The 27,300-nt window shown below is 42.1% G+C and overlaps 1 protein-coding gene across 1 annotated transcript in view; it reads right to left on the reverse strand.

Moving 5' to 3' along the window:
* PTPRE (protein tyrosine phosphatase receptor type E) overlaps window positions 1-17,857 on the reverse strand; it is a 103,799-nt gene extending 85,942 nt beyond the window's left edge. The window contains 3 exon segments of the mRNA XM_053388893.1: window positions 17,652-17,780; window positions 17,782-17,833; window positions 17,835-17,857. Coding sequence (XP_053244868.1) covers window positions 17,652-17,780; window positions 17,782-17,833; window positions 17,835-17,857 — 204 coding nt within the window.
* Window positions 17,858-27,300: the final 9,443 nt, after the last annotated feature.

A 27,300-nucleotide genomic window follows, 5' to 3' on the forward strand; every position in this document is an offset into this window, starting at 1 on the left:
AGCAGCAGCAGCAATCTGAACTGTAAGGATAAACACATCTGGCATAGCTTGTGACCAAAGTAGATGCTGTCATTTTTTTTGGCATCTGTGCTGTAATGGTACACGCTGAAAACCACGCAGATGCAGAGCCTTTCAAAACAGAAAGATAGTGTGGTTCTCATTTGCAGATAAACAGGCTAGAAGAATGACACATCTTCCTAGGATTCCAAACAAATAAGTGAATCAAGGAAATTTCTAGTTTATTTCTCAACCAAAAGAATGATTTTAAATGAATATTTCATGTCTGTTTCATGAAAGTTTTACTCCCACTTCTGAGAATTAAGGGTTGGATCCAAACTTACTTAGCACAGGCCCAATGAGATAAGTGGTACTTAAGTTTGTTTCAAGCCCTTTCATAGGACTTGAAGGTAGCTGAGTTTAAAAAAAGGAAAAAAACATAAACTCAGCCTTTTATTCAGGATATCAACCATGTATAATGCTTAATTAAATAATTAAATGCAGAGCAGAGCAATTTACCATTAAGGTGTACAACATAAGTGTTGGAATATCGCAATATATTTATCTCCATGAGCCAAACACATTTTGTTGTGGAAAATAATTGTAAATGCATTGCATTAAGCAAGAGATTCAGAGGCTTAGAACCATGCCTTCAACGGGAAATAGTTGCAACTGCCTGAAGGAGCATCTCCACCCCCATTGTTCAGCCCGGACACTGAGGTCCAGCACCAAGAGTGCTTCTAGCGGCTCCCTCACTGCGAGAAGTGAGGTTAAAGGGAACCAGGCAGAGGGCCTTCTCGGTGGCTGCACCCAGCCTGTGGAACTCCCTCCCATCAGATGTCCAGGAAATAAACAACTATCTGGCTTTTAGAAGACATCTGAAGGCAGCCCTGTTTAGGGAAGTTTTTACTGTTTGATGTTTTATTCTGTTTAATATTCTGTTGGGAGCTGCCCAGAGTGGCTGGGGAAACCCAGCCAGATGGGTGGGGTATAAACAACAACAACAACAACAACAACAACAACAGAGAAGAGAGTCAGGACCAGGAAGGAAGCAGATGTTTTAACTTGACATTTGGAAGTATGAAACAGGCAATGAATGGCAAAGAGAAGAGAGTGGTGTCTACTATTTAAGTACAGTTTAAAAGATGTTCTTAGTGTACTGGCAAGTTTGGAAGGAACATATCCCAGATGCTTGCAATCTGCAATCGCCTGTAGTCTGTTTTGACTCAACTTCGTAGCAGATCTTTTGGGTTTTGATTACTTTGGGTTCCCTACTGCTGCCAGCCTGGCCAATTAAGCAGCTGAGCCCAAAGTACTGAGAAAAAAAACTCACAACATTTCTGTCAGGAGTAGAAATGGTGTCAGGGATTCTAGTGCTTGAACCAGAATTTCAGTATCTGGGGTTGTAATCCAGCCTGCAGTTTCTCTCACAGTGAACATGGCCCCAAGGTGAACGGGACAAACTTTAGGAATAATAATAATAATAATAATAATAATAATAAATTTTATTTATATCCCACCCTCCCCAGCCGAAGCCAGGCTCAGGGCGGCTAACAACAATAAAACAATACAAAAGTACAACACAAACAACACTCTAAAATCATTCATTATAAAATTAATTAAATTCAAGCCACTGGCCACCATTGGGCCAGAGCTCCGTGAAGATTGCCGAGGGAGGGAGTCAGGCTGTGCCCTGGCCAAAGGCCTGGCGGAACAGCTCTGTCTTGCAGGCCCTGCGGAAAGATGTCAAGTCCCGCAGGGCCCTAGTCTCTTGTGACAGAGTGTTCCACCAGGTCGGAGCCACAGCCGAAAAAGCCCTGGCTCTAGTTGAGGCCAGCCTAACTTCTCTGTGGCCTGGGACCTTCAAGATGTTTTTATTTGAAGACCGTAAGTTTCTCTGTGGGGCATACCAGGAGAGGCGGTCCCGTAGGTATGTAGAATACTGCTCTTCTGGGGAATTATTGAGAGGCAGTGAAACTATACAGGTTAGCTGAGTTGGTTACAGCATGGTGCTGATAATGCCAAGGTTGTAGGTTTGAATTCCGCATGGGACAGCTTAATATTACAACACTGCAAGGAGTTGGATTAGATTATCCTCAGGGTCCCTTCCGATTCTATGAATCAGAGCATGGTGGGCAAGCAGGAACCAGGCCACACATGCAGAAGCTGTTTCAAGCCCCTCTGATATATCCCCTCTGATAAATCAAAGAGAAAACATGATCAGGAAGGTAGATCCCTGGGCATCTTGCGAAGCCTTTTATAAAGACTAGATGCTCTGGAACTGGAGAAAGGGAAGAACTAAGAAACATTACTACATCCTGCCCGGCTCAAAGCAACAACAGCCTAGCCTGTACCAACTGAAGGCAACCCAAAAAGTGCATTGCGTTCTGCTAGAGCAAGAACCGCAAAGCAGGCGGAAGCACAGTGGCACCTCAGTCATGGCAGCAATAATCAACTAATACACAGATATCATCGGTTCAGTCTGTTCTGATGGCTTTGAGCAACCAAGCATCCATGGTAACAGAGTCATGGGACATTATACCCTATGGCTCTGGAGTAGATCTAGAGAAGAAGGGAGATTGAAACAGTACCCCCTTTACATCTATTGAATCTATTCCCTTCTACACTTTGTCGAAGGGAAACTCACCACTGGAGTAGAAATCATATATTGAACACATGGAAAGTTCTTTGACCAGGCTGAAGGCAAAGACTAAGGTTACCGTAACTTCTGTCATAGAGCTTCAGTATGCTGATGACAATGTAGTATGTGCACACTCAGAAGATTACCTCCAAACCATCCTAAATATCTTCGCAGAAGCTTACAAAAAGCTTGGCCTGTTGCTCAACACCCAAAAAACCAAAGCGATGCACCAACAAGCACAAAACAACCCCTCGGTAGCACCACAAATGCAACTCAATGGTATAATGTTGGAAAGTGTCAATCACTTTTCCTACCTGGGCAGTTATCTTTCCACAAGGGCAAACATTGATGCCGAAATCCAGCATCGCCTGAGTTCTGCGAGTGCAGCTTTCTCCTGATTGAAGTGCATAGTGTTTGAGGACTGGGACATTCACAGGGAAACCAAAATGCTTGTTTAAAAAGCTATTATACTACCAACCTTACTATATACTTATAAAACATGGACAACTTATAAACACCTTCTCCAACTTCGCAAAAGATTCCATCAACGGTGATTCCAAAAAAAATTACACATCACTTGGGAAGGCAGGCAAACTAATGCCAGTGTACTGGAAGAAGCAAAGATCACCAGTCTCGAAGCAATGATTCTTCAACATCAATTTTGTTGGACTGGTCATGTTGTGCGGACACCTAATTATCGTCTTCCAAAGCAACTACTCGATTCCGAACTTAAAAATGGAAAGTGTAATGCTGGTGGTCAACAAAAGAGGTTTAAAGACTCTCTCAAAGCAAATCTTTAAAAATGTAGTATAAACACTGACAACTGGGAAGCACTGGCCTGCAAGTGCTCCAATTGGACAACAGCCTTTACAAAAGGTGTCATGGGCTTTGAAGACACTCGAACGCAGAACAAAAAGGAGAAACGTGCTGAAAGGGAAGGCATGCTTGGCACACCCTCATCGTGATCAACTCCTGCCCGGAAACCTATGTCCCCACTAAAAATTATTTTAATATGCAAGTGCTGGTTACAGATCCACTTTGTTGCATTTACATGTACCTTTTGTTTCACTTTTTTATTTTAAAAAGTATGTCTACAGAGTGCCCATTAAAAATATATAATGTTGTACAATAGTATCCTTCAATCATTCAATGATATGGACATATGGACCTCTCTCAATATACAAGTGCCTTTGAAAATCAGGACAAGTTTCAAAGCCCAAATAAGACTACTTCCATGTCAACAGCTGAAATATAACCATCTATTCCCCCCCCTCCCGACTGTCTTCTGAGAAAGTTCTGTGAACTCAACATGAATACTTCCTCCACACAAAATAACACAGCTGTATTCATTTATAAAACAAAAACAGCACTGTAGGAAAATATGCTGCTCTCTATTCTGGCGTGTTATCAGTCCAACAAAGGGGTAAATGTTAAAAATGGAAGGCATGCCGTTTAGGGTATCCATAAAGGTCAAACACTTACTGAATTATTCTCTAACACATATGGGATATTCTAAACCTTACCATGGTGTTTTAACTCTCACTGCAAATTAACAATGCCCATGGCAGCAAGATGACAGGACCCTGACTTAGCCTAGGCCCCAAAGTGGGAACCCGCTAAACAGCCAAGGTAAACTTCAACCAAATTATCAAACAAGCATAAGAATCCCAAGTCAATGAAAATGTAATCAGCGATACTTTTTCTCTCTTGTAAAGAGGTGGCTTTTAGGTCCCCTTGTGGTAGTTATTTGTGTATAGTCCTGTTTGGAATTAGTTTAGCAGAAGCTCGCTTCCTACACAGAGGTGAAATGTGCATAAGGAATATAGGCAGTAGGTGCAAGTATACCTCTCTCCTTAATGTCTTATTTCAGTCAATGTTTCAGAACTATTGAGAGGGAAAAGCCTGCCACACAGTTACTGGAACTCAGGCTTTGGCCTGGAGCATTAGGAAATCAAGTCACGTTTCTGGGCCACATTCATCTCTTGGATATCATTCAGCCTAAGAGTCTTTTCTTTCAAGCCATCTGAGCATGCCTTTTCAACAGAATGAGGAAAGGAGCCACCAGAAAGCAAGTCCAAGTAGTGGCTATAGTGGCATGTAGGAGCTGTGTTGGCCCAGAACCAGCTCAGCATCCTGCTTCACTGAAGACTGTTAACCATAGGAGCCAATTCCTATGAGCCCCCACAATAAAATATTTGAAGGGGTTATGGGCATTCCCATTCAAATGGTGTGTGCACGCACTGTGTCATGTGATCGATTATGCTCTAAAACTTTTTTTCTCTGAAGAGGAACTTCCCTGGTGCGTTTGTTCTCTCCTCGGTCCTGGGGGTAAGCGGCAAAAGTGAATCCCTTGTGACCTAAGGCTTCAATGCAGGGCAGGGCTTGCCTGGGCTCCCACAATATTTTATTCAAGTTGGTACCCCTGCTGTTAACATGAGTGTGCACATGAGAGGAGAGTTAACAATTCCACTCATGCCAAGGCCTCTAAAACTGCTATTTATTCTACAATACGGAAAAGCCCCTCAAACTTGCATACACCACTATGACAACCAGTTTAAAGTGGCCATAAATAAAAAAAAAGATTTGGAGGAATGTGACCTTGCAATTACACTAGCTAACCTTAGGTCTCATTGTGGCCTTTATTCTACTGCAGGTACAACTGTGCTATAAAAATGCAAAAGCTGTGCTTCTACCACAACTAAATTAGTATCTTAAAAGGCTTTGCAATATTGCTTGGTTTCAAAGCTGAGTAATACTTATGGGACTTGCGTCTTACACCTCTCTGTTGCAAGAACGCTTCATTCTTAAAAGTTAGCAACTCTTACGACATTTAAGGGTTAAGACGTTAATATCAACACTCATGGCTAAAATCATCTTTCAGTCTTGGGTCTTTGTATTTACAGTTCAACTAATGGAATGTTATAGAATGATTTCATACATCAGACTTGCAGGTTTAACAAGATTTAAAATAGTGAGAGATGGAAAGGAGTGGTAAACTGAAAGGATTGAAGTGACAGGTGGCAAATCATCAGGGGAATTTTAAACCGAAGGACTGTCTTCCAAATGCCCTTGGTATCAATGTGTGAAATTAGTTAAGATACCTTCTGAAAATTAATTATCTAATACTTGAACTAATTATGCATCTATAGATAATTGCAGGGTCATTAGAAACATAAACCTTAGGAAGATGTTACCTCATAATAGAGATGTCATTCATGCTAAGGAAGCTTAATTTCATCAGAATTTAAATTACAACCACTTTTACCTAGGATTTACAACTCAACCTGATATATTTTCAAATAAATTAATGCCTCTTTTCTTCTAGCCCTCAGTTTGGGTTGCTTGCTTAACTGAAATACTAAGTTTCTTCCTGCAATTGCTCCAAGTCAACAAGTGTGATGCAGCAGCAAACAAAAATTGCTAATGCTATTCTAGGCTGCATTAACAGAAGTACTGTGTTCTGATCAAGGGAAGGCTCTATTCTGCCTTGGTCAGACCACATCTGGAGTACTGTATCCAGTTCTGGACATCACAATTTAAGGAGGATGTTGATAAGCTGGGAAGTGTGAAAAGGTGGGTGACCAAGATGATAAAGGGTCTGGAAACCAAGGCTTATGGGGAATGGTTGAGGTAATTGGGTATGTTTAGCCTGGAAAAGAGGAGACTGAGAGGAGATATGATAGCCATCTTCAAATATCTAACGGGCTGTCATATGGAAGAGGGAGCAAACGTGCTTTCTCCTGCTCTGGAGACTAGGACCCAAACCAATGGCTTCATAAAGTAGATTCCAAATAAACATCAGGGTTAACTTTCTGACAGAAAGAGCTGTTTAACAGTGGAACAGACTCCAACTAGAGATGGTGGACTCGCCTTTCTTGGAGATTTTCAAGCAGAAGTTGGATGGCCATCTGTCAAGTATGACAAAATGAGTCTTTATTAAAGAAAAGAAATGGAAAGGATAATTTTTATGTATATATAATATTGCTCAGTAGTTATAAAACCAACTCTTCACTGCATGGATAATAACTGTAATGATTTTACTCATTTGCAAGCAATGTATCATATTTCCCTGTCTGACTGAAGTTCTGCCTCCAATATTTCCATGACAACTCATTCCAACTTAAGCCATTTCATTTTCTTTACAGCATGCATTCAACTGGATAGTGCTGATGCTGTTTTGCTTTCTCATTTAATACTGAAGTCAACTTTATGAGCTGGGGGTGGGGGCGGGAGTCCACTAGCACGTGCAGCTGGCATTACCCTATTCCATCATCCCATATATTTAATGCAAAACTGGAATGAGATCTGTGCTTAGTGAGGTTTTCCAGAGCTATGTCAGGCTTTGCTTTCTAGGACACATTTATGCAATAGCATGAAATGGTGTCTCTATGTTCTGTCATTAGGGTGGGACTGTCGATTGTGTTAGAGCCTAGCACTAGGATACATAAGCTGTAGTTCTGCCTGTGCCAACACGGTGCCCTCCAGATGTGCTGGTAGGGGAGGATGGGAATTGTAGCTCAAAGAATTTGGAAGGCCCTATGTTCGCGAAGGTTGCTGTAGAGCAACACAGCTAGCTAGAAAACAACGGACTAAGAGCCTTAGCTATAGTGGAGGCGAAGTGGGCCATTCAACAAGGTTTTTAAAATGTTATTTCTAAAATAATTTACACTCACCTTTTTAGCCCAGGCAAGGGCTCCCTAAGGTGGCTTACGATTAAAATGCAGTAAAGTCTGAGAGCAGAGAGCAAAAACATGGCAATATTAAACAAAGGATCCAGCTCATTAAAACAAAAACAGAATGTTCAGGGGGGAAATGACCAAAAGCCTGACAAAACATTTTGTGTGTGTGTGTGTGTGTGTGTGTGTGTGTGACATGTCATGCAAAATAATAATAAGGGGGCGCAACTGAACCATTCTGAGGAGGCAGTTTCTGATTCTACAAGTGGACTGCAACTTCATCCCGAGTAGGGTGCTCATAAACCCGGATTAACTTTCTACGGAGCCACACCATCACTGTCTTGTTGAACCCCAGGTTGTTATCCATATCTGCTGCTGCAACTAGAACATTCTTCAGGTGTTTCTTTATACAATTTTGCTTCACGGACAAGCTTGTTTACTCAAAGTATTGACACACAGAAACACTAGATTTCTTGTCACTCCCTCTGCCACCTCAAAAAGGAGAAGTTATTGCCTAGCACACTTAAGAGCCATTGTTTCAGGAATTTGCAACAGAACCAAATAAATAAGTACAACCACCCCAATAACAATGTAACAGTGGAAGACAAGAGCTCTGGTTTCATTGTACCAGCAACTCTTTTTAGGTGTGACCGATATCTACGCAATTGCACACATATGCACAGCGCTGAACCCGGAAGTGCCCCAGAAATGTCATAAAAGACACCACTTATTCTGAGTAGACACAGATAGGATTACACCATACCATTAAACCACTGCAAAACCCTACACAACAGGGAATAGGATTATGCTGTAGATAATGAGCAGGACGAGCATAAAACTCGATATACGACTGAAGATTAATATAAAAGCTGGGGACTCAATGAATCCTCAAGTCCATAGAAACAAACATAAGCAAGTTTTTTTCCCCAGGAAAAAGTATTCAGCATTCCAAGTACAGAAAATGCTCTGAATATCCCAGCACTTGTTTATACAATTTTATGCAAACCTAAAATTTTCTGGATAAACTTGAGCAATATTATGTGGGAAACATCTGGCAAATAATATTTAAATAGGAGGCATTGCTAATTACTTTTGCGATGCTACCTGCTTAAAATCAAATCAAGGTTTGTTATTTATGAAACATCTGTTAATATCTTTTCATGTATCTTCATGCTTGACCATTTTTGTCAAATATGGCTGGGTTTTTAAAAAAAAAAATCAATAGAGTGCACACAGGAAGCATGAACTACCTCTGTTTGCCTTTAGGGTGGAAAAATTTCTCACCTTATTTACTTTATTCACGCCCCAAATACAGTTTGTTATTACTGCTAGAGCATGTCAGCCAGCCTACACACCAGTAGTTCTTAAGCCGAGGTACCACTGTATTTACATTATGAAAGCACTCAATTTCCTATTAACCTGTTCTGCAATTACTGACCTTTACAAGTCCTTAAAAAGTTTAGCATGACAACATGCATACATATTAAAATTTTAAAAAATTAAATAGAGTTCATTTTCCCCTCCCTTCAGTTTTGATCGATGGCTATTCTTGCCTAGGGCTGGGCAATATTAGGTTTTCAACACCGTGGTATATCACCAGCAAAACTTTGTGGTTTGGCAATATAATGTGATATTGAAAAGAGAGGCATTGGCCCCAGCCTGCGAGGCCTCAAGTGAAACTGCTTCAGCTCTCACCATGGGGGACCTGAGGTGCTTTCACCCCAGCGCCTTGCAGGTCAGGGACAATGCAGCTAGCCCCCATCTGCTGCTCAACGCCCCCCAGCTGAGCTAGCCCTCCACTCCCCAAGATGGAGGAACCCCTGTGACATATATCACTGGTGAAACTGCCACGGTTCTGAGCCCCTCTGCCTACAGCAGCCAGCTGCAGCTTGTTTATCCCTCACTGAGCAGTGGCGGTTTCACTAGCAATATATCACCAAGTGAAAACACCATCATGGTCTGCCCCTCATACTGGTCCTGGGAGATATATCAATATTCTTGCTCCAGTGATTTTTTTTTTTTTGTTCAATGACCTTTCTATATCTATCCTGTACTAAATCATTGATTTTATCAGAGCATAATAATACTGTATAATTAACATTTATACAGTAAAGGTAAAATATAAGTAATCATTTATTTTATGTTGGTCAGTGCTAACTTCCAATAATTGAAAAATTGAAAAACATGAGCTATATCTACTTGAACGGCATAATAGTGTCAGAAAACATGATTCCTAGATAATTCTAACTTAAAAGAATTACCTCCTTAAAAAGGAACCCATACATCAGCATATCTGAACTTCGTAAAAATACAGCTTTTTATAGTGCAATAAACAATACCATTCATAGTTACAAAGGAAAGTTAATGTTTCCGCTCTCTTTAAAGTCTGAAATGCATTCCTCTTAGAACATAAGAGAAACATCATTTGTTAAGAAAATCAATAAAGACTGTATTTCATCTAGATGTTGAATTCTCAGGATACATGGTCTAATTTTTCAGAGATGCTGTCCTCTTCCTGCTTTCTGTAGGAGGTACGGATGTTCAGTATCTGTGTCAGGTCAATGGAATATTTTTATGGCATCACAGAGTGTGAGAAGGACGGTACAATCACATCAGGATTCCTCCTAAGGTGGATGAACATAGAAACGCTGCGCAGAGATTTAAATAAAACACCAGACGCAATAACCCAATTTCTGTTTTCCTTAGAAGTGAAAAGAAAACTTGTAACATTCTGATAATTACTAGTCTGTGGTGACATTTGGCATTTTTAAATAAATACAATCTTAATGTTAATTTCATCTGGCCACAATCGCCACCTAGAAATATTGCACACAGTTGGGTCCAGAAGAAATACATCCAATCTTGACCTATCAGAGACAACAGTATAGTGAGTATGGAGAAGCCCCAGGAATAGTGAAGGTTGCCATGCCTGTGAATCCGAACTCCTCCACTATTACACACTATTTCAGGCTCTTGTCTGCTGTCTGTATTGCATTAGCCCTGCCCTCCACCAAACACCAATAAAGTGATTTTCCAAATGAACAAAAACCTACACATACATGTAGAAAAACAAAATAGTCATAACAATATGTTGTGAAGAGTTCAAAACAACTTATCTGCTACAGTGTGCAAAATGGTAGGCTATGAACTACAGAGTGCCCTTTTGCATAATCTTATGCATGTTTACTCAGAAGTAAGTGTTATTTAGTTCGATGGGGTTTATTCCCAGGTAAGTTCATATATAGAATTGCAGTTGTGATGTTCATGCATCCAACCACAACCTTAAATCTTTTAACTGCTAGATAAAACACTGGGGAATTATCTGAACCTGAAGCGTGATAATGATAGCAAATCACACTAGCAACGTTTTACCACATCCCCCAAATGCAAAAACAGGGGAAATATTTTACTACAAACAAGTATCAGAAAATAAGGACTGTAACTAATAATCAGGGCCTGTTGGAGGGAAGGGGGTTCCATAAATGAGGTGGTACCACAAAGAAGGCCTTTTTAAAGAATACTAGCTGCAGGAAAGTCTATCTTCAGAGTCAAGAATCAGCCAGGTGTATTAAAGCCTTAACAGACAGCAACCCTTTAGTGCATCTACAACACAGCCTAATATTGCTGAGTCAAACAAGGAAAGACAGAAAGATTCAACAGGGAAAGGAAGTGGGGTTTTTAAAAATACACTCTTTAAATATTAAAAAATATTGATTGCTTGTCTTCCTTTAATTTGCATTTTAGCACAGCAGTAGATGCTAACAGGATTTATTTATTTATTTTTAGTATGAATAAGTTTGCAGTGTTAAATTTTTGTTGATACTGTTGTTTACTGGCAAACTTTATCAGTAAACTGCAAACGTCGTAGGGTTTCTGACCCCCAAACCCTGTCATTCATATAATAGAGTTGGAAGGGGACTTGTAGATCAATCAAACACAGGAAATCCTGAGCTAAATCATCCCAATATCAGACTGCCTAGCATCTGCATGAAGACCGTCAGCAAGAGATTGATTTCCTCCCCTGGGTAATTGACTCTACTACTGAACTGCTCTTACCATTCAAAAGCTTATCTTAATGTTCAGCCTATAACGTTAAATTCTAGGAATAAAATCACCATAACATTTAAATCTGTTTCATGTTCTTTCCTGTGCAGAACACATTATAAAAGTGATAAGATGTTACAGCAAATAATATTTATTTTAAAATCAGATAATTTACATAGTGAATAAGTAGCAATCAAACTCATCACTCCAGGGTCTAGTTAGTATATGAAGCCTGACCCAGAGAAAAATCAGTTTAAATAATACGTGTTATTCAGACAAAACAGCAATTACCACACTAAAAGTAGCTTAGCAATAATACTCCTATTGCAAACGGAATGTAAAATGAAATGCTTTGAATAGCATATTCTTTTCTGAGGCTTTAGACTAAAAGGACAACCAACTTCAGCCTAGGCTGCAAAATAAATAAATATATTTTTAAAAATCAGTAACAGAATTGTGACCAAAGAACAATGCCATGCTCACCACAAAATGAAATCTTTCACATTTAGCTACAATTTCTACTCAAAAGGTCCTTTGTATGCTAGAACAACAAGAAACAAGCGGATGCAATCGCCATATTCCCCACAGGCCATATTTTACACTCAGTACAAGAATCTGTAAGTAAGCAAACCATCTTATGTCAATATGTAACCCGTGTGGGCAAGTAATTGAAGAGACCTACATAAAATAATTATGGGTAGCAATCCCCCCCCCCCCAAAGCATATTCCTTTGAGCAACACCAATTTGCACTAAAGCAGATGTGACATTAAATTTGTCTTTGCATTTATGTTTTTAAAGAACAAATACCATTTGGATCACAGAAGATAGGTAGAGGAAAATTAATCCTTTCCTTTGCTGCTGCTATCTGAGGATTACATGGAGATATTTCTATACATTAACTAGTATGCACATGAAGACTCCCTTCAGTAATTTGTTTAAAACACACATTGGTCAAGAGTAGACCCTGCCACTATAATGTTTCTCTCCACATACCCATTGTACCCAGTTTGAACACCTGTAAAGGGCTTTAATGAACTGAACAGGTAGTGGAATGGACTCCCTTGGAAGGTGCAGACTCTCCTGGAGGTTTTAAAGCAAGGAATGGATGACCATCTGTCAGGGATGCTTTAGCTGAGATTCTTGCATTGCAGGGGGTTGGGCCAGATGGTCCTAAGGATCACTTCCAACTCTACAATTCTATGATTCTATGTATAACTCTTGGGTCCTTTGTTGGCAAAACAAAAATATGCCCTTCCTCATTTGATCAATGTGTACGTATACTCAAATGCCTGCTCCAAAAAGAAACAGGTTTCAGAAATGATGAATCAATTAATTCAATTAATACTGCTGTTTTAGTCAATTAAGATAAATACATTTTTAGAAGACAGGACTACAGCTGCTCATAATCATGTAACCCATTGGACTATATCCATCACCACTTCCAAAAGTCCCTCCATTCCCCAAGAGATTTTCAAAGGATGAAGGGTCTGCAGAACAGGGAAAGCCCTGCATATTAACATGAATTCCATTCCTTTCGCAGAAGACTATTAGGATCCAAGCAACTGGCACAAATTCAGCTAACTGGTCTCACTACTCGTGGAACCCCATCCAAGGACAATTGCTATTGCAGCACGGCTTTCCCCTCTCCTTCAACGCCACACACCCCAATTATTAACTCTGGAGGGCTGGGGGAGGGACCCAGAACAACACGTGGGAGGAGACAGGAGATCATTCCATTAGGCAAACAGAAACATCATAATGTTGAATTCTTCCCACTATTTTTTAACAACAAAAGCCATTGTATAGAATACATAAAGGTCAAGGCAAACATTCAGCTTTGTCCTAATACAACATGAGCTTCCTCTTTCATTTGATGTGCTTCATTCATTCAAAATGAACAGATGTTCTAAGTCCTGAGAATTGAAAATGGGGCCTAGCCATTATAGCAGTATCACTAAGAGCCACATAAAACGACATGGGGATTTTTGATCTCTTATCTGCAATAAGCCCTGCATGATGTAAGGATCAACCCATATACACCTAATTGCAGTCTGAGATGTATAATGATGCCAAAGATAGGTTGTGTGCATTTCACACCTTTAAAGCACATTCGAAGTGCATTTCCTAAACCTTAAGAGAATCCTGGGATCTGTAGTTTACCCCTCACAGAGCTATAATTCCCAATACCCATATAAAACTATAGTTCTCAGGCTTCTTTGTGGGGGCGGGGTATGTGCCATGAATGTATCTACTGTATCTGCAAAAAACTTTCTTCACAATCGCTGCTTATTTCTAGCAGCTTAGTTCTCCTGACTTCAACACTAGCACACAAATTTCACATCTGCAACCTGGACTTGCAGTATTTTTTAGATGGGTCTTAATTCAAGTCAATATACCTTGACTTCAAATAGCAATATTGATGTTGCCATTCCTATACACACTTGCCAAGAGTAAACCAGGCTATACCATTGTTCCATCCTCCCTCAGCACCCCTGACAAGATCCTCTCTACTCTCCCCTCTCTACCAAACCCCAGGAGCATCTTTAAACTCACCACTGGACTTTAAACCTAAGGCTTGGTGCGGGGTCTATGCCTGTGACCCTGTTTCACAAATAAAGATCTGAAATCACCTAGGGCATAGACTCTCGAGTTCAACACCTGATCCTGGGTCCACACACAGTTTCAGTAGCACTTTAGCTAAGAGAACTAAGAGAAGTAAACTTTGCAGCTCTGGCCTTCAGTGCTATTTCTATCCCCCTTTTAGTTTAGAACTCTTATTTAAGTTAGAAGAGCCATTGTGCTGTTACATATTAGCTCCCATGAAAATAAAATCCTGGGCAAATCTGTGCAAACATGCTATCTGGTGCACTCGATTTTGCCCTTCTACAACAGACCCATAGAGAAAAAGTAACTAGACAATATCACTGTCCACAAAAACAAATATACATGAACTAGATTTACTCAGCAAGGGTAGCATTAGCCTTAATTAAATTAATTTGTCACGTTGACATCTCTATGTGTCAATAGAGAGGGAGGGGAATCAGTGCAGAGTTAAGGCAATTTAAACACCAGAAAATAATGAAATGTATAAAAGCCAAACCATTTCTGTCTTCGGTTGCCATCACAATAATCTTAACTCTGCTACATATCTCAAATTTAAAAAACAAATATAGTTCTATAAACAATTCATTGATTAGGCACCACATTTTAGAGATGGAAAGGTAATATGCTGGTATAAAATTATACATTCTTTACCTATCCCATTCTCAAATTGAAATTCATACCATGCATGACAAGGTGTCTATCAAAACCAGCTACTAAGGTTCTACTTTGGACTGGACCGTCCTATCTGGGCTGAGATTACAAACACACAATTCTCATAAATCAGGAGAAAATCTTGTTAACTTCAACTGCAGCTGCCACCATCACACATTACTGAAGACTAGAGGTGGTTCAGATTGTAGACAGAGATATTTAAGTGGCCCTAGGGATACAAGGCGGGGTGGGGGGAGTAATGTCTGACCTGACACAGCCACAGATTTGCAGAAGCAATTCATACGAGCACTGTGGCTAACAGGCACGTCAAAGCAATCACACAGATCTGGGAAGCTGTGGCTATATTTGTAGATTGATTTGGTCAGATGCTACTTTCTTCACACAGTCATGACCCTAGAAACACTTGGGAAGTCATTTACAAAAAGAAGAAGTCAGAGCTAACTAATCCCCCAGTGCAGGACTGCACACTATGAGATGCACATGGATGGTTCTGAAAACAGTATCCCTAGTCAAGTTGTCCCACTCTGTGACATGTAGTAAACTTGCCCGATGTCCTGACATCACATTGTGTGTTTCTTGTTCCTGCTCCACATAACAAGCCGACAATAGCAGGGGTGGGAAAATCCACAAGGTGGTAATGTCAGGACACAGGGCAAGTTTACTACATGGTATAGAGGGAGAACGACATGTGGGTTCTGGAAATAGGTTTCACAGACTGCTTCTAGCTCCCCATAAGACCCAAGGCTTTAGAACACTTGCTTTGAGAGTCAGTTCCTCATCTGCAAAATGGAAATAATTATAAACAATTGAATCCTTAGAGGATTGCCTCCAAACTGAATTAGTAGCACTTGGCAGAAGGTAGAGCAAGGTCTACTTTGAGAGGTGGGAGTCAGAAATTCCTGGGCTCAGAACTGCATGACTTTTGCACCTCGTTCTAGTTGGTGGATCTTGGGGTTCTAGTTCCTGCAAGCCTAAGGTCTTCCTTCTCCTGCCGTAAAGTGTGTTGTATACTAGAATGTTAAACAGAAACACACTTATTTGGAAGCAAGTTTACATTAATAAGTCACAGTGGTTTCAGAGTAAACGTGGATGCACTACAAGTTCAGTGAACTGCAATTTATCCATCCACCCAGTAACATTTCACGACAAAAGATAAAGTAATAACATCTCCATAATGTCTTTTAAGGCATGATTGTCTCTTTATTATAAAGGTTGGCAGAACAGACGTTATTCCTAGAAAACTGCAACAAGGCAAATCTATAAACATTCTAAATAATTCTCTCTCTGGATGACGGAAGGACGAGAACCACCAAATTTCTGGTCCAGCGAGCACTCGCTTACACCTCAAGTTTCTCAAATTTAGGCAAAAACCAAACCGTTACTTGCCCGAGAAAACAAATTGCACACAATTTTAACACCTTCTGACTCAATGCCATCCAGAGGAGAGAAAAATATAACCAAAGCATATCAAGCACAAAGGCGCTCATCATAGCAGACTCCATCACTGCCATGAGCTAAGCTCCACATCATTTGCATAAGACAGCTTCTTACTATGTAAAAGATGCATAACTATGCTAATTAGTTTCAATTAAAAAATCCAACTGCTGGAAAGGTTGCACCAAAAGCCTTGCTACAGATATTTGATTACTATTTTTGATTGCTTTTTTCCCTATGTGGTCCAAGTGCAACAGATGCCATCATGACCAAAATCTGATAGGATAGATGAGAAATTGCATTTTCCTGGTTAGGTTTGTAGCCCTGAAAGCAAAGCAATGTATACATACATATTACGCAGAATTACAAAAACGTATTGCATGAGACTTGGTATCCATTGCAAATTTTCCACATCTTGAACCTGCTGTAGTGCCATGGCTAAGCCAGGAAGCCCCCAATTCAAATCTTACCAAGGCTGCAATACCAAATGTACTTATTAGCAACCACACACCACTGAACAAAGCGGTGCATGCATCTAGGTATAGCTTGCCATGGGTTGTACTGTAAATGGCTTTAGGCCGGTCACCATTTCAACATCAGCATCATTCCAAACCAGCAACAGTGGTCTACCGTGCAGGACTGTAGTGCAGTTCACTTGACTAAACATACGTCAAATTCTCCCAAAACTACTCCCCAAGGTGTTATATAAAATGCTCTGTGCTACTCAATGTCCCGGCTCCATTTGGCACCAAGGGCTGCTTTTAAGAGGGTATTTAACACAGATTTGCTGGGCTCTCTCCCTTTTCACAGGCACAGCGGCGACGACAGGCAAGAACAGCGATGGATGTGTGGCGATGTGGTGCGACCGCGTTAGAGACATTTATTAACATTTGGAGGGAGGCTGCAGTGAGCACACCAGGCAAACAAACACCTTCCCGGCCACCCGCCACACCTGGCGCACGAGGAGGGGGGGAAGCTCGGAGTTCTGATTCGCCAAATCTCTTCGCCCCCCACCGCGAAACCGGCTCTCCCGCGTTTCGTTCCAAGCCCAGCTGACGACTTTTCCGCCACCTGCGCGAGAGCGGCTGGGGCTCCCTCCCCTCCTCCTCCTCCTCCATGGCGCTCTCCATGCAAAGGCAAATGCCGTTTCCGCCTCTGACACCCCCCTCCCGGCGGCAGCTAGCCAAAGCGACTGTGGGGCAGGAGACATCTCCTTTTCTCCCCCCCCCCACACCCCCTCGCAACCAGGGAAGAGGGGGGACACAGTCGGCTCCTTCTCCTCCTCCGTCGCCCAGGAGAGCCTGGGGGCAGCCGGTGCCCCTCTGCGGCGGAGAGGAGGCGCCTGCCCGCCCGCCCGCCCGCTCCATGCCCTGGCGCAGCTCGGGACTGGGCGTGGAGGAACCGAGGAAGCAGCCCGCCTGCCCTGCTGCGTGCAAAGCCCCGGAGGCTCAGAGGCAAACCGCACGCACGCAAGCAAGCAAGCAAGCAAGCACACCCGCCGCCGGGACTGGCATGCCTGGAGAATGAGCAGTAGCAGCAAGGCAGCTCCGCCGGCCGCTGGCCTCGTGCCCTGCTGCCTTACCTCCGGGGGACTCGGCCAGCTCGGCTCCTGCAGGCGCGCCGGCTCCTCATGCCCTCCTCGCAGCGTCGCTGGCGGACTGAGGCGGAGGCGAGCGGGGGACGCCCTGGCATTCGCCCTGCCGCGGCTGGAGGGACCCCGCTGTCGGCCAAGCAGGAAATTTCCTGCGTTCCCTCTTCTCGCCTGCCTGCCAGCCGCTCTGCGCGCATCTGAGGCGGCGCCAGCCGAGCGCGGGAGCCGCCTGCTGCCCGACGAGGAAAACTGCAGCTGCAGATACTGAGGGGAGCGGGAAACAGGGGTCTTTTCGTCACGCTGGAGACACGAGGCGGGAATCCCCCCCCCAACACACACCTCGAATAAAAACCAAGGGGTAGTGGCGGCTGCTGTGGTTTACCAGGCGCAAAAGAGGACACGGCCCCTATACTTTCATTGGTGGCGCTGAAAGAAGAGTTTGGGCATGATAGATCCTGAAATGAAGGGAAGGAATTCTGTCCCACTTCGCTTGTGGTCACCACTTCACGTGTACAACGCCATACAGAAAGGACATTACTTTCCCTCAGGATTTCTGGGAGCTGGCGCTTCCCCCCCCCCCACACACACACAGACAGAGAGAGCTACAATTCCCAGCAAGCTTAACCATGCATTTTCCAGGATTCTTGGGGAGATATCATGTGCATTCAATGTACGGTGTACGCAGCCTTCCAGTTCACGTGTGATGCCCTCACTTTAAAAAGTTGGGAATGGTATGGGATTGGCGGTGTGTGACTCACCTTAAAGCAGGAAGTGATGTACTTGTAGCTGCAAACCCACATGCTAAAGATGGAGGGCATGAATTAGCAGCTAAGGAGCGCGGGGGGGGGGGGGGGAGAAACTGTAAAGAAAGATGGGGAGTTTAAGGACAAAGGTCCACAATTAAACCTATGTGTTTTGCTGCATCTCCTGTAACACGGCTTTGCTTTGCACAGCTCCAAATTCTCCATGCAGGAATTCATAAGGAGCCAATATATAGTATGTGACAAGTGTAGATGTGGAATTTCTGCTGTGAGGGGCCTCAATTTCCCACTCTGCTGATCAACCAAAAAATGTGAGGGTACAGTTGTCACCACATTAGGGAAAACCTTTCACTAGATCGTAAACAGCTCAGAAGTGCCCTACTTCTGGTAATACAGTTTAAGCTTATAAATTTTGCGGGCAAATATTTTGCCATGTTTTGTACATACTCTATACCAGGGCTGGGGGGACTTTTTCAGCCCAAGAGCCACATTCCCTTTCAAGCAACTTTTTAGGGCCACATGCCAGACATGCCAGTAGTGGGCTGTGCCAGAGGCAAAAGTTGGTAGATCAATGAATGAAAAATTGCCTCTGCGCAATAGGCTAGTTTCTACGTTGTTGTTGTTTAGTTGTTTAGTCGTGTCCGACTCTTCGTGACCGCATGGATCAGAGCACGCCAGGCACTCCTGTCTTCCACTGCCTCCCGCAGTTTGGTCAGGCTCATGTTTGTAGCTTCGAGAACACTGTCCAACCATCTCGTCCTCTGTCATCCCCTTCTCCTTGTGCCCTCCATCTTTCCCAACATCAGGGTCTGCTCCAGAGAAGTGGACACGGAGCAATGGATCCAAACTACAAGAAAGAAGATTCCACCTAAACATTAGGAAGAACTTCCTGACAGTAAGAGCTGTTCGACAGTGGAATTTGCTGCCAAGGAGTGTGGTGGAGTCTCCTCCTTTGGAGGTCTTTAAGCAAAGGCTTGACAACCATATGTCAGGAGTGCTCTGATGGTGTTTCCTGCTTGGCAGGGGGTTGGACTCGATGGCCCTTGTGGTCTCTTCCAACTCTATGATTCTATTATTCTATTATTCTTTTCCAGGGAGTCTTCTCTTCTCATGAGGTGGCCAAAGTATTGGAGCCTCGGCTTCACGATCTGTCCTTCCAGTGAGCACTCAGGGCTGATTTCCTTCAGAATGAATAGGTTTGATCTTCTTTTTTGTGTCCATGGGACTCTCAAAAGTCTCCTCCAGCACCATAATTCAAAAGCATCAATTCTTCGGCGATCAGCCTTCTTTATGGTCCAGCTCTCACTTCCATACATCACTACTGGGAAAACCATAGCTTTGACTATATGGACCTTTGGTAGTTTCTACACACATGCCTAATTCAGACAAGCAGGAAGCATTATCAGAGTTCAAGAACACACTCTAGAGGGCTAGAGGACCACATTGACACACCCACCCCGAGGTTTCCCCACCCTTACCAACTTGTTCCTACTGTCTTTCACCAGTGAAAATGGTGTATGGAATTTAGCAGCTGGCTAAACGCCACTGAATGCTAGATGCTGGAGGACAGCAATAGGGTAGAACTGTTGACTTGACGCCCTACTTGTGGTCTTTCCCAGACTCTTCTGGTTGGCCAGTAGAGGAAACAGATTGCTGAACCAGATGGAACCTTGGCGTGATCCAACAGGATTCCTCTTATGTTCAGATGAATTGACTCCTCCACCTCTCAAGCCTGCCAGTGCAGTATCAACTATTACCATTTCAAATTGTTTAAGGATGCTAATAACCCTGTGCTCGTGATACACCAGACCTTTGGGATCATGCATATGGGTGTGTTGACAGCCATTTAAAAAGTGTTTGGTATAAGCCAACCTTTCAGAAGCCTATTTTAATATATTCTAGGTCCGTGCCTTAATCCTGTATAATCATTTATGATCCCTTTCAAATCTGGCTCGTCCTGAAGTACACCCCATAAATAAGGTTTAAAGCAATCCTGTGTAAAGTCCTGCTTCCTCATATATCTCCACCTCGAACTTCAGCAGAACTTTACTAAATGTATGAAGCATTTGCATAGTGAAGGATATCGGGGGAAAGGGATGTGCTTTTTAGGCATATTGGAAAAGGAAGCTCCATCTGAACTATGAAGTATAAGTAAAATAGTGCATTTGGTGCTGTATCCAATGCTAATCCTACTCAGAGTAGCCCCATTGAAATTAATGGACAAGATTAACTTAGGCTCATTAATTTTAATGGGTATAATTTAGTTGGATACAACCCGCAATATGTCATGAACCAAACTTCCACCCTTCAATTACTACTGGACAAGGAGGAATAGTTGAGAAACCAGGAGCTGCCTTTGTGACCCAAATAAAAAATGAAATAAAAACTTTTCTTCCATATTCACAGAGTGTCAGTAACAGAGCAAGCCTATACATGTCTACTCAGAAGCAAGTTCCATTGATGTCAATAGGATTTACTCCCCAGCAAGTGGGTAAAAGGAATACAGTATTGGAAAGGCTTTTAATTAATGCATACATTTGTGGACTAGACACAAGAGTCTGCCTATTCCTTACAGGTATAATCATTTGCAAATAATTGTTACTTAATTTAAAGCATTTTTCTTATTTAAGCAATTTTAAAATGACACTGCTGAATATGTTCAAGAAAAATCAGCACATTTTATCCATTAGTGTATTAAATGTACAGGCTATTATCCGCTGGTTTAAAAATAAGCATCATATTTATAGCATCCAAGAAAATGGTGTCTGGGAATCTGGTTGCTTCTGCAAAATGTAGATTCTTTTCCTGCTCAAACATTGCTAAAGAGGTAGGGAAGTACTGAGAACAATTGATCGGCTATCCTATTTAGATATAGGATATTGAATGATTGCTATATCCTACTTCTGAGGCCTAATTTGTAATTAAAATTGACCACAGGTAAAGCCCCAGTACTTACCAAGCATCTCCTGTACTTTCTTAGCATATCATCAGTTAGTGGCCTTCCCCATAGTGTTTGCAGGTTCCCAAATGTTGTATTTTATTTTGTTTATCTTATACAGATATATATGTACTGTGTTTTTTTCACCCCAAGCAGCCTCTCATCCAAACTCTGCACTAGATCGTGACTTGTTTAGCTTCAGCAACGTGGTTGCTTCATGTGACCTCAGGCTATATACCCTGAAGCAGAAGTTTCTAAGTCCTATTTTGCTGGTTCTCCATGTTTAAAGTTTATGAAGTGGAGAAGCAGAGGGCATTTAAAGATGCAATTTTCCAACCTACATGCTGCAGTTGTGCAGCCTCCAGCGTAGTACCATGTGTCCTGCAATCAATTTATCAAGCCTTTCCTATGCACAGACTTGTCCCCTTTAGGTTTGAATAACATTTGAATAACATTGCTGAACCTTGCATTCACCTCAGACTTAAAAGATGCTGCTGTTCTTCAAGGAAGACTTTGCACATGCATTTAGCACACTGGATTTTTCCCGCTTCTGTGCATATGGTAAGAACATAAATAGAGCTTAATACAGGGGTCGGCAACCTGCAGGCCACGGGGGCAGTTTAACTGGCCCACAAGCTGCCCCCGAACCGAGCCGCCCACTTGGCAAATTCCCACGCGCTGCGCTAAACTGATGCAGCACGGGGACTTGCTTCCACAGTGCCGGAAATTGCATCTGCGCACGCTGGAAATCGAGTGTGCGCGATCCGGCCTACAGAGAGATCTCCGCGGGACTTGACCAGCCCAGGCAGTTAAAACCTTGCTGACCCCTGGCTTAATAGATCACTGCCCTGACCCTGCAGATGAACAGTTTATTTGGGGGGGGGCGGTTCCAGATTTTACTTCTTGAAATATGGCAATCCTAGTGTGTACACACTTTACTTTTCCAAGGATTACTGTTGTTGTTGGCATCTGTGGATTATGGCAGTAAAATTAATATGAGCCTTTAACAGCAGATAGAGCTAAAACAGGAAGTTAGAAAGTACGCCACTCTTCCAACTTCCTCCTTTGGCTCTATTTACTTTTCAGGGAACAAAAAGGTAGACAGCCTCACCACCTCATGACCAATGGGGCAGGAGTGTTCAGAGGTTTTGTGGGCCCCAGAGGAAGACCCTAACCCTAACCCTCATGCATGCCATTACCACTACAGGTGTCTTATCGTATACCTGATGGGGTGCAGTTACAATGGTCAGGGTTACAACTTGCTGTATACACACATCCAAATCCTGAAATGTAGTCTGAGATCCTGGTGCATGGACAATTTGGAGCAGGAAAACAAAAAAGGGGTGAAGGGTGGGGGCTGATGCTAGAGCTGAGCAAGCTTGCAAGCAATACATACATAGCAGGAACACAAGGAATTATCACACTTCTCCCACAAAATCCTCAATCCTGCTTGAAAATCTTGGGACCTCTGTGTGTGTTATGGTTAACACCTGACAGCATGTCTGGCAACAACAGACATCTAGACCTACATCCTTCTGTGACACAAACTGGAAAGTGTCCAATTCATCACCAGCAGTATTCTTCAAGACATTCTGAAAACAGTGTTTCATGTGCAATGAGTCATGGACAGAATATGGGTTGGAGCTTTAATGACTTTTTATTATGATAGTTGTGGGAGGAACTGAATAAACCATTTGTTGCCATGCCAGTAAAATTTTGCCGTGCCAATAAAATCTATGCAAGGTATTCCTTCCTATCCATATGTATAATATCAACACCCACACATATCCTGTGAGTAGCTGTATTTATTATGCATGTATGAAATTCTTGACTGCATCATTGAAATGCAGCAGTGTTATAGTACTTACTATTATACTTTGCAATAAATATTCCAGAATATTTGGTTACTATCAGATAAGCTGTTTGTTTGTTCTCTGCACTGTCTAAGACTATGAGCTGCAATCCAGTAAGTCTGTGGTTCAAATCTTGCCTTAGCCATGGAGTCACTAGATGGCCTTAGGCAAGCCATAGTATCTCAGTCTCAACCCCTATCTGGAATATGGAGCTAATAAAAACCCTGTTCCCAGTATCGCCATGTGCACTGCCTCATTACTTGACCTTTAATCGTTTAGTGGGAACATCTGAATGGGTCTTTTAACCAGGGAGGAATCTACTTGCATTCAACATTTTTAGTAAGTTATAGTTGTTCTACAGTGGTACCTCGGGTTACAGACTCTTCAGGTTACAGATGCTTCAGGTTACAGACTCCGCTAACCCAAAAATAGTATCTTGGGTTAAGAACTTTGCTTCAGGGTGAGAGCAGAAATCGCACAGCGGCAGCGGGAGGCCCCATTAGCTAAAATGGTACCTCAGGTTAAGAACAGTTTCAAGTTAACAATGGACCTGCAGAACAAATTAAGTTCTTAACCCGAGGTACCACTGTATTAAACTCACCTTATATCAGATTCATGTAATTTTCCATACAGTAGCCTGAAAAAGTTGCACAGCACAGACAGCAAAAAGTTGCTTGGTAACAAAACAATAAAAGATCCTCAACTATTGGTATAGAAAAACACAAACTTCAGACTCCATTCTTGTCTGAAACAAAAGCGGCTAGAGGGATCAGCTCAGGATTCCTCATGCATCAAATTCGCATGTACACTGAGTACTGCAAAAGGTTTGATTGCCCATTTCCTCCCAAGGTGAGGGAAAGTGATATAGCTTAAGCCTGGCAGGACAGCTTACTCTATTGCTTTAACCCCTTCATATATTAACTAGCCGAAAGCATGTTGGTTATATGAAGCTGGTTAACCTACAGATTTTACATTTTAAATAGTAGCTCTGGGGTATGTGTAATCAGAATTAAAATCAACTGCCAGCTATTTGTTGCAGGAAGGAGGCTGCTACAGTGGTACCTCGGGTTAAGTACTTAATTCATTCCGGAGGTCTGTTCTTAACCTGAAACTGTTCTTAACCTGAAGCACAACTTTAGCTAATGGGGCCTCCCACTGCCACCGCGCCTCCGGAGCACAATTTCTGTTCTTATCCTGAAGCAAAGTTCTTAACCCAAGGTACTATTTCTGGGTTAGTGGCGTCTGTAACCTGAAGCGTCTGTAACCCGAGGTACCACTGTATTTTCACCAATGGATACTTTTCTCCCAGGACAAGTAATGCTACTTTGTAAGCAAATGAGTTAAAGAATGGCAGGAGTTGTCATAGAATAATAGAATCATAGAATCATAGAGTTGGAAGAGACCACAAGGGCCATCGAGTCCAACCCCCTGCCAAGCAGGAAACACCATCAGAGCACTCCTGACATATGGTTGTCACCCAGTCCTGACTGGGCTCCCCTATGGATGCTGGTTCAACTTTTAAAACTAGTCATATTAATAGCTATCACACAATTGACATCATAACTAGTTAATAACTGACCTAATTTTCATGGTTGATTTCAGTAGGTTTTAAAACTTGTCTAATGCTGTGGTCAACTATTAGTATTGTGCAATTTGACTTACAGAGTATGAAGAAAGGCTTTTTTTTTTTTAAAGTCCATATTAGTTTGAATCAGCATGTGAAATTACATGACTTATTTACTATTGTTCTGAAACTTGAAATACCACAAAAATGCTTACAAAGGAGAAAAGGTTTGGGATTGTCATGCTGGCGAGTTAGTTTCACCTGCTGCACAATCTGGTGATTTTCATACATAAACTGAGGGGCTAATCTCTCCCCCGCCCTCTTCTCATCAGGATCCTAATAAATTCTTTGAACAATTCATTAATTTCATTGATTCCTGCTGTGTCATCTGATGGTCGGGCTAAACATATATCAGTTTTCTCATTTAGCATAGCAGTTCACTTTTATTCCTTTGAATAACCTAGACATTAAAATGATAGGTCAATTCCACCCCCATGTGTGAAAATTTCTAACTTGCAGCTGACTTACATTGTGAATGAATTCAGAACAGAAAAGCAGGCATGCCAACAGCTTTATTCTGCTTTTCACCTGTGAGTAGTTATTTGCAGTAATTATAGTGGATGGCAATAGGATAAATCCACTAAAGTAATAATGAAACAAAGAGACTCAACTGTACTTTTCAAAGCCTATATGAAATACTATTGCTCCAAGAAGCATGTATTTTGTTCTTCATGAAAAGCAGATCAAAAAACAACAACAGCTACAGTATAAAGGAAATAGTTTGATGCTATGATCTACCAGATTTCATTTCTTGATCCAGATGTGAATATTGGACACAAACACATCAAAACCTGCATCAATATAATCCAAATTTTCCATTAAAACACCTTCTCTTTTTTGTAATTGGAGTTATACAAATATTCATGTACCCCTATTTTTAATATTTGTTGGATTTCCAAAATTAGGAGGGACACAATAGATGGACAAGTATATTGAAACACAGAATGGGTTTCAAGGGAGATAGGCTATGATACCATCCTCTTACCACTGGGAACCGTGCTTAGCTTAAAAAAAAAGGTATAAAAGCTAGATTTTTAAAAAAGTAAAAGAGAATCTCTCTGAATACTGATAGCACAGTCTTATTCATGTCTAATAAAAAATGTAAGCCCCATTAAGTTCAATGGGCTTAGCCTCCAGGAAACTCTGTATAGGATTGCAGCCCAAGTTGTACACCCAGATACTTGCACAGAGGGGGCTCACTTTTCCAAGAGATGCAACCTACCTCACAGCCACCAGCACTGAGATGCTTTCAGAGTAGCGACAGCAGGTAAACGATACACTAAATCAACTCCAGTTCAATACTGACTTGACGTAAACTGGCAGTTTCCACAAGCCCTAGGATGCAAACTTAGATGAGTGTGGAAAGACAAAGCACAGAAAAGCTTAATTCTGAGTAGTTCCTGAAGCAAATGGAAGAGACAAGAGAAAGGTGCATGGCTCAAAACATGCATAATAATTCCAAGTGTTAAATTTTATGAAAAGTGTAAGGTGAAAAGAGAGTGAAAAATAACTCTCTTTGGCATTTTCACATAATGTGAAAAATAGCCTTTAGACAAAGAAGTGAGTGTGAAAATGCATGCAGAGCTCTACATGAGGTTATCTAACATGATGTGTAGACTAGGGGTTGTGCTGCTGCTCACATTGCTTGCCAACTCCACCTAGCCGCCCCCTGCCAAACTCCCTACTCCTCTGCCAAACCTTTTCCTTGACACCTCTCCAAACACCAACCCATGATTATGTGAACTGCAGCATGATAATGTCCTTACAATTTTATTATATGCTAAGAAATACATTTATTTTAAAATTAATTTTCTCATTAACTCATGCGCCCCATAGCTCCCACAATTCCTTGCAATATGAAAGCACTCCTTCTTAATGCTCCACCCTTTCAGCCCCACATTCAAGTAACCACTAGAGAATGCCCAATGGACATAGCAATGGACATAAGTGGAGCTCCACCTGCCTGCCTGCTTTGGGTGTTGCTGCCTGATGACTTCCTCTTCCTTAGTCAAAGTGGTTCCATCTGTCATTGGCTCCACCTCCTGTTAGTCACCTTACAAGTCGTAATGGACAGCAGCCAAGGGAAGAGATTTGTCTCAATCACCCTTTAGCCACTGTGTTATACTACAGTGGTACCTCGGGTTAAGTACTTAATTCGTTCCGGAGGTCCGTTCTTAACCTGAAACTGTTCTTAACCTGAAGCACCACTCTAGCTAATGGGGCCTCCTGCTGCAGCTGCGCCGCCGGAGCACGATTTCTGTTCTCATCCTGAAGCAAAGTTCTTAACCCGAGGTAATATTTCTGGGTTAGCAGAGTCTGTAACCTGAAGCGTATGTAACCTGAAGCGTATATAAGCCAAGGTACCACTGTATTTGTATCTTTCAGAATATGGGAATGACTTACTGGGGCCATAACCAAACTAAGCCTCCTAGAGCAGTGATGGCCAAACTTGGCCCTCCAGCTG

The sequence above is a fragment of the Podarcis raffonei genome, chromosome 5, assembly GCF_027172205.1.
Source record: "Podarcis raffonei isolate rPodRaf1 chromosome 5, rPodRaf1.pri, whole genome shotgun sequence".
Classification (NCBI taxonomy): Eukaryota; Metazoa; Chordata; class Lepidosauria; order Squamata; family Lacertidae; genus Podarcis; species Podarcis raffonei.